This window comes from Manduca sexta, unplaced genomic scaffold (assembly GCF_014839805.1).
Source record: "Manduca sexta isolate Smith_Timp_Sample1 unplaced genomic scaffold, JHU_Msex_v1.0 HiC_scaffold_2380, whole genome shotgun sequence".
Classification (NCBI taxonomy): Eukaryota; Metazoa; Arthropoda; class Insecta; order Lepidoptera; family Sphingidae; genus Manduca; species Manduca sexta.
In genome coordinates, this window is record NW_023593339.1 from 1 (window position 1) to 8,227 (window position 8,227).

General features: G+C 33.8%; 3 protein-coding genes across 4 annotated transcripts; all 3 read left to right on the forward strand.

Moving 5' to 3' along the window:
- Positions 1-7: 7 nt before the first annotated feature.
- Positions 8-715, forward strand: LOC119192117. Its single transcript, XM_037445955.1, has 3 exons — positions 8-140; positions 225-434; positions 572-715. Exons 1-3 carry the CDS (start codon positions 69-71, stop codon positions 713-715), a joined length of 426 nt encoding a protein of 141 aa, XP_037301852.1. The 5' UTR covers positions 8-68.
- A 76-nt stretch (positions 716-791) lies between these two features.
- LOC119192116 (hydrocephalus-inducing protein-like) lies at positions 792-3,657 on the forward strand. Its single transcript, XM_037445954.1, has 11 exons — positions 792-926; positions 1,006-1,223; positions 1,303-1,452; positions 1,548-1,610; positions 1,706-1,800; positions 2,072-2,212; positions 2,325-2,528; positions 2,924-3,156; positions 3,246-3,407; positions 3,486-3,526; positions 3,607-3,657. Exons 1-8 carry the CDS (start codon positions 846-848, stop codon positions 2,935-2,937), a joined length of 966 nt encoding a protein of 321 aa, XP_037301851.1. The 5' UTR covers positions 792-845; the 3' UTR covers positions 2,938-3,156; positions 3,246-3,407; positions 3,486-3,526; positions 3,607-3,657.
- Positions 3,658-3,752: 95 nt separating this feature from the next.
- LOC119192115 (hydrocephalus-inducing protein-like) lies at positions 3,753-6,809 on the forward strand. Of its 2 annotated transcripts, XM_037445952.1 has the most exons (10): positions 3,753-3,949; positions 4,019-4,273; positions 4,531-4,641; positions 4,730-4,852; positions 4,926-5,091; positions 5,231-5,362; positions 5,520-5,643; positions 5,714-5,882; positions 5,960-6,186; positions 6,581-6,809. In XM_037445952.1, exons 6-10 carry the CDS (start codon positions 5,253-5,255, stop codon positions 6,782-6,784), a joined length of 834 nt encoding a protein of 277 aa, XP_037301849.1. In that variant the 5' UTR covers positions 3,753-3,949; positions 4,019-4,273; positions 4,531-4,641; positions 4,730-4,852; positions 4,926-5,091; positions 5,231-5,252; the 3' UTR covers positions 6,785-6,809. The 2 variants fall into 2 exon arrangements, with proteins under 2 accessions (XP_037301849.1, XP_037301850.1); XM_037445953.1 differs by lacking the exon at positions 4,730-4,852.
- Positions 6,810-8,227: the final 1,418 nt, after the last annotated feature.

Consider the following 8,227-nt stretch of genomic DNA (forward strand, 5'->3'; position numbering starts at 1 on the left):
GAATTTTAGTCATAAATCACATAAAGTTGCGACCGGAGTTACTAACAGCTTATTCCAATACATCAAAGATGGGACCTATTCCTGGATTTCACACAACATCTTATGTAATCGATTATGGAGTTGTGATAACGGGGAGTACGGTATGAGACTTTTCAAAATCCTTATGTAGCAAAATGTTTAACTTTGAATGAAATAAGCTTGCTTAAATAATTATGCATTATCAGGTGCAATGCATGGCCGAAGTTATTAATTATGGACCTATTCCTACAAAACTTCATTTCGCAAAAGGCACTCACATACCTCCGTGGCTGGGAATAAAATTATGTGGAAAGCTAAGTCCTGGAGAAGCCGGCAAATTAGAAATTATGTTTTCTCCTAGTTCCAACGACTTTATACAGCTGGAGGAGCCCGTTGAAACGTGTGTTAATTTAGAGGTACAGAAAGTTATTTTCATGTTATACTGAACCTTTACCTTCTACTTGAGCGTGTGCAGATAACGGAACGGTTACAGGATTATTATGTACTACATAAATTATCGAAGGTGTATGGTGATACCAATCCATTTTTTCAGATACCATACGGTGTAACAATACCAATTCAGATAAAAGCACTCTGTGCCGTGCCGTATTTACTATCCAATGTGGCAGAAATTAATTTCGGGTCTGTTAGATGTGGAGATAAAATTATTTGTTCAATACCATTAAAAAACGTGTAAGTACTTTAACAAAACTACCCAGATCTTAAATTTAGAACTTCTTTAAAATTAAAACTCTTCATTCCTATTAGGTAAACCTACCTGCATTTGGTATGTGACATTAAAATTGAAAGCACCTGGCCCCAATCCTATGGTGGTGTTGGATAGTTCAGGAAAATACGAACCGGGCGAAGGAGGATGGCTTAGTGTAGCCTTCAAACCAACAATGGAGGTTTGTATTTATCGTTCATCATGAAGAATCGATAGGTTGTGCATAACTAAACGATAGTAATATGTTAAATTTCAAACAGATGACATACGAAGGCTTACTTATATTCAGATTTCACATGAATCCGACTAGAATGACTATACCAGTCTCAGGGCAGGGAATCCTACCACAGGTTCATATCATTGGGCCACATGTTAACTTTTCCCCTACTCTACCTTGGGCGGAAACTACTGACGTCTACTTTGGATTAACGAATCCCTGCCCTTTTCCAATAGAACTGATTGTAGCTCATAGCGATGAGTAAGTACAAGTTCAAACAGAAACAAATATTTTAACAGTTCGTTGTAATAAGACATTACATGCCTATTATTGGTTGTAGAAAGTGGAAGGAAGAAGATGAAATATATCAACTACTTACTAAATATTATAACAAACCGGATGAAATGCTCGTACCAGCTATAAGACCTGGGACTGGTTTACCATTCGAAATAATAAACTTCTATAAGAAATTTACAGAAAAAGTTACCAAGTAATGTACCTTAATAAAATATATTCGCTTCAACTCAATATAGTATGGCTATAAGATATAATTTAATCACATTTATGAAAAAAATATTATTTTAGGGCTCTCGAGGAGGAATCTGCAGCAGCAAGAGCTCTCAGTACTCGGGCTAATACAGCAGCAAAGTAATTATTATTATTAGGAAATTCTTGAATGTTTAAACTTATAGGTAAGTTAGTAAGGTATAAATAAATATAAAAATAAATATTATTACTTTTAGAAAAACAGCTAAAGGCTCAAAGCCAACTCCGAAATCAACTACTCCTAAGGAAGCAACTCCAAGAAAGTTTAGAACTGAAGCGGAAATCGTTGCCGGTTAATATTCATGTTTATACCAACTACTATATATTTTATTGTTATACTTAAATTTATTTTACATCTAAGACTTCCACGCAAAGAAGTGGCTTAACAAAACCGGAATGATCACTTGAATCCTTTTAATTTTCTTATTTGTTTGCGAGACTGCAATCCATAGTTACCAGTGAAATCGTGGTAGCGTTAAAACTTTTAGAAAAGTAAACTGCCTAATTAGGTTTGATTAGTTAAGTAATTAAATATGCATAAGCTTATGCTAACATTATTCCAGATGAGATCAAATCATTAAAAGAAAACAATGTAGATCCGCTTAAAGAATGTTTACACGTGTTTGACCATTCATCGACCGATACAAAAACAGACAAAAATATGAAAGGTCTTCTCGTCTTTGTACATGGATCCCCATGTGAAGGTAAAGTGATGCATAAATTTACAAACACTGAATAATGTATTTGTTTTGTTTTGTTTTTTAAGATATTAATAATGGTAATTAGCTATTAATTTAACATAAAATGCGTTATTAGAAGCACATTGTCAAGAAATAGCTTACTCTATCGGAAAAAGGATAGATTTACCCACAATTAATGTTGACCTCTGTATTGTGGAAGCACTATGTATATGTGATTGTCCAGCGAAACAAATTTTAACCAGTGCGATACATGAAACTTTCGAAATGTCGCAGAAACATGCGAAAGGGGATTCAGACGATAACGATGGTGTCAGCCAAGGTATGATGCTAGTAATACTTATATTACTGATTGTGTTTACATTTTAATTTATAATTTTATTTTTTAAATGTAAAGTAGTAGATATTGTCCGTTAAGAACCTAACCAAGTTTTATATCAACATTGTCTTGTAGAAGCATTCAATGAAAATGAAGATGAGTTTGATATCATTTTAAGAAAAATAGAGTTCTTGGCGAATAATAAAAACGTTGGAACCCCTCGATCAAAAGCCAGCGATAAAAGAAAAAGAAATCCTCTAATTCATCGATTGCTTCCCATTCTGCTTTGGGCGCAATGGGATCTACTACACTATTTCACATGGTAGTTGCTTAAGCATTAAAACTTTGCTTTCAAACTTAGTTTCGAAATACGTTAAACACAATTACTAACTTTGCAGGATTTAATTCATGAGTTGCTAACGGATTTTTTTAGCCGTCCTAAATTTATGAAAGGCTTTGTAGTAGACTGCTTAACGAGTCTTGTTCTAAAAAATCCTCCATTAGTCCTTACTACAGTGTTGAGGTGTAAGCCCACAATATGGAACGTACACCTTGTGTTATGTCAGTCTGATTTCTATAGGTGGGCACAAACGTATGAAGAAACTCACAGGGAAAATGATTTGATTGATGAGTAAGTAATTGAATTAAATTACATTACATAGAGTAAGTAAATTGTTTACTACAACTAGTAGGCGCATTTTATAATATATTTGGTTATAGGAACATGTCCAAAGTTTATGACGAAGTTGAAATAGAAGGCATAATAAAATCTTTTGAAGATATGACTGCAGAAGAATTTGAAAACTCATCCCCAGAGTTAAAATCTATTTATATAAATTATGGGTTAGAGGAACGTCGACAAAAATATTACGAATCAATAGGGTTAGTAATTTATATTGTTATAAACTAGAATATTATAGTCGAAATTTTATTAAACATAATCTTTTGTTTTTAATAAAGACAAGTCGGGGAAATTATCCGAAAGGACAAATCTGGTAAAGGTAATAACAAATTTATTATTTTCATTTTAAGTTTTTATAGGAAAACAGATTGAAAATTGCAGTTTGTTTCTTTTATTTAGATCGTAGCAAATCTTTGTTGCAAGTAGATGCATCGGAGTCAAAGAAGAAAAATAAAAAGGAGGATACTTAGAGGTATGAATTAAAATACATTTGCTAGCATATCATAATGTTATTTTGCCTAATATTAAAATTTCTTTAATAGCAAAACCTACAAGCGAATTCTTAGTTATGAATACTAAGTATAACGATTACACTAAAAATACGTACGAGAATCTTATCAACATTGCTAATAATTGGGTTTTTGAGGAAAGTGATGTAGGAAGTCCCATTTATGGTTTTAATGGACAAGTGGTGGGAGCGGCACAAAAAAAGGCAAAAAGGAAATCCGAAGTTCAATTTCAGGTAAAGTACACAATCGTGTGTTCACATTTCAAAATTAATGAATTAATTAAAATTAAACTTTATTCATAGGTGTCAGAAGTTAGTTTCGAAGATAGAGGTTTTCCTCTAACTTTCATAATGTGTCCTTGTATGCAATACAAAGAAGCGTTGGTGAATATGTTTGTGAATTCGCCAGTGGTACAGGATGCTTTAAAAGAAGAGGAAGAACATGATATTCTTGCTCTACCAGTAAACAGAAAAGAATTTACAGTTTTACTTCCTAAGACGTTTCCCACAATTCATCATGAGGATCCGTTAAAATGGCGGTACTTAGATGAAATGCCGGTATTGAATTAAAACTTATTATATTGTTCAATATATATCAAAATAGTAAATATATAAAGCTAGAGACGTAAATACTATTAAATCTTTATATGAGCTAGCAGAACATTATTAACTTTATATATATTAATATGCTTTGGTAATGTTAATTATTATGAATTTGTTGCATGTGGCACTGTGTGACTCAAGTTTAGTTATTTATACAAGATTATAAAAATGTATTTTTAGAAATTTCATCGATGAACATTTTTTTTGCGCAGATAAAAAAGTGTGAATGTAATCAATTAACAGATCTAAATTTGTTAGATGATACAACGCAAGATAATGTACTAAACATTTTGTCTAAGTGGCATTGCACTTGTGCCAAGAAAGTGAGTAAATAATGATCTTATATTGTGATTTTTTATATTTACGCGATGTAGCACAAAGAAGGATTACATGTTTCATAAAAAAAATCAGGTAACTTCCTCACAAACGTCTACAAGTGAGATTCCCTCTACATCTGTGGAAAACATAGTGACGGAAGAGAGTGAATTGATATATTTTATCCACCGCCGTTGCGCAGTGTAAAATCAATACCCGGTAAATGAGCACGTAATATTTTATTGCCAATTCTAAATTTACTTTACACCTAACTATTGTACTATTGTTTCAGCGACTAGCGGGCGCTTAGTGCTGCAGCCTGGTGACCTGGTTAGATGTAAATACTCGTTCAGTCCGCAAGTGGAGGGCAATTTTAGTGTTAAACGATACGTCGAAGTCAGCGGGTGGCCAGACTCCAGAGTTGATATTAACGTTGTTGGTATATGCGATTTACCAAGGTATTAAATTAACAATACACGTACTATAACATTTAAAATTGATACCCGTGTAATTATACTTCACCTACATACACTAGAGAATGGCTAAGTACGTTAAAAAATTAAAAATAGATTTATGTGTGGGTAATCATTATTGCAGACTGGATAGTAGACCAAAAAAAATGTTCCAAAACTTCGCTAGAAGAGCCGTAGAGGACAAAGTATACAAAGTGACTTACTTAGATAATCTCAAGATGTTTGAATTTGGACCCATATTTATAGGAAACTTTAGGTGCGTAAAAATATTATCTACTCGTGAATTATTATCGAAAAGGTTCTACTAATGAAGTATTCTATGCTAGTCACAACACAGTTAGAATTTAGAGCTGTGGTTAACTGATTAGATGTTTAAACGTTAATATATTAACTGACGTATTTATATGAAACAGAATATATGAAGAAGAATACACAATTGATTTGAAAAACTCTTCTTTAATTACGGCTGATGTTGAAATAGAGTTCCAAGAGGAAACTACCGTTTTTCAAATTGACAAAGATTTCATTACATTAGAGGTTAGTCTGAGCGCCAAACTAAAATAATTTTTACTTTATAAAAACTCATGCGGATAATTTTTGTTTTTAGCCGGGATGTCGTGGAAAATTGACTATATCGGCAGCCCCCGCTGAAGTTGGAATCCATAATAGCGTGCTACTTTTTTGTGTAAAAGATAATCCAGAGATTATAACGATTAATATTGGTTGCAGTGGAGTAGTACCCGTAGTAGAAATACTACCACTTACTAAGCAAATTGGTTAGTAATCCTGACATCCTAGTTCTACATGAATTACCAAGACCACTTTGCGATGGTTATTTTTTATAATTGTACAGAATACGGAAAACTTTTACTGTATCGTCGAGAAGATGACAGATTCATTGTCAAGAATGACTCTATTTTGCCAATAATGTGGAAAATACGGAATTCCCAGGAGTTCATGGAAGATTTTATTATAGCTCAAACATCAGGCATCGTACCCAGACAGGATAATCAAGTAGTTCCAGTGACATACATTGCGTGTAGAGTCGGTGTTATTTCGCATAAAACTCTCACAATTGATGTAAGCATACATAAAGTTAAAGTTTTGGTTGAGCAGTAGACGGGGCGAGATGGCGACGCGAAGCTGGAGGGAAGTAAACAGTTGTAATACACTACTTACTGTACAATATGTCGTTTGACCAAACTTTAAATCTGCTACCGCGCCCTTGAGTTATAAACAGGTAACCCAAAGGATGTGTTTCTATGCTCATCGTTGTGGAGAGGTTTTGAGTTGTAATGTTTAGGCTAAAATTAGAGCACGTTTACATGTAATACTGCGATAATTAGCGCGCACATACACTGCTACTCCTTATTTCTAACCAATATATACTATACCCAAAATAACACCATGAGTTATTACAATTAAGTATGTCTTCTTATCGAAGGTATTGTCTTGTTACATTATGTTTTCTTAGATATACGACGCGGATGGCCGAGGTGAACCAATGTTAATTGACACCTTATACTTATCGGCCGAGTGTTACGATGTCATGGTTGAATGTGCCTACGAAAATCCCGCTGAAACGTATCTTAATTACGGAAACGTGAAAGTAAATTCCACTGTGGTCAGAGAAATGTATTTGTTGAACCGTGGCAAATATAACATTTATTTTAAGTAAGTCCTACTACCTATTTTATATAATTTATAATGGGGGTATTAAAATGTTTAAACTATAATTTCTTATGTTTTATTTTTCCATTATATTTTTCTAGGTTGAAAAAGTACGAAACTTCCCGGAACCCTCTTTATTGAGATCCTTCGAAGTAACTCCGGAGTGTGGTATAATTCCTTCGAGTCTGAGACTGGTGTCGATCGAATTTGAGTGTACACCCACTACGTCGATTAATCTCGTAAATGTGCCCGCCTATATATGTTCTTTATTGGACGGCAGTAAAGATCAGGTTGTTGTTGCCAAGTTCCCAGTATGTGTGACAATTGCATCGTTTTACAATACGTAAGCTTTTTGTGATGGTTAAAAATATTGCGTGATACGCAACTATGAATCTTGACGCCTCTTCGAAAATATTTTCAGGTTTACTTTATTCCCATTGGGTGAATTAAACTTCCACATAATACCGGTCGGCAGTGGAGTTATGAGGGAAGTGATATTAAATAATACTAGTAAATGTCCTTTTACTTACGAGATCATTTTACCAAAAGTCTACCAAATAGATCCCAATGCACCGCCTGCTATGAAGCTAAAAGATAACAAGTAATTTTATAAATATTACTTATCTTTTTAAAGTTTTATTAAGGTTTCCAAAGACCTCAGTAACACATAAAATGTTTTTTAAACTACCAGATTGAAAAACCCACCGATGAAGTGCGGAAACTTCATGATACTGAACGATGACAATTTACTCGCTCCTGGGACAAGTCGAACATTGCAAATACAATTTTTAGCAACAGCGGCTAGGAAATTCGAGGAGACTATAAAGTTTATAATAAGTGATACCTGCCCTGCCGAAGCTCAGGGCGTGCCACTAAAGCTGGTCGGCACAGGAGCCATGCCAACTTTGGATATTTGGAACATAGAAACCACTTTTAGAGAACATCTGATTGTTAAAGATCTTTCTGAATATAAAGTGCCCGAAGTATGTTATGATAGAATGGACTTTCTGAAAGTTGTTTTCGTATATCTATGTCACAAATGTTTTATTTTCAGTCTTCACCACACTGTGTGTTCGTTGAAAATTCGGTGACGCTGCACTTTTTCTGTGTCACAGTGAACACGAGTTTTAGAGGCGCTATTGATTTATACAATAATGGTCTGGTGGCCTGCGCGTTAAATATGAAATTACATTACCAATCCAATACCAATCAAAGTATTTTTTATTTAGACAAATATGATACACATATTGAACCTTTGCTACATAAATCTCTTGGAATAATTTTCAGTCCGAAAGCACTTTCGGTAATTAAACTAAGTTATATTTTATATAGTTAGACAAATTTCCTACACAGCTAAGTTATTAATAATTTATACTTCGGTTCTAGGAATATAGAGCAGTTTTAGAAATAAAATTGAAACTTCTTGACAACCAAGAACAATCCTACAAGA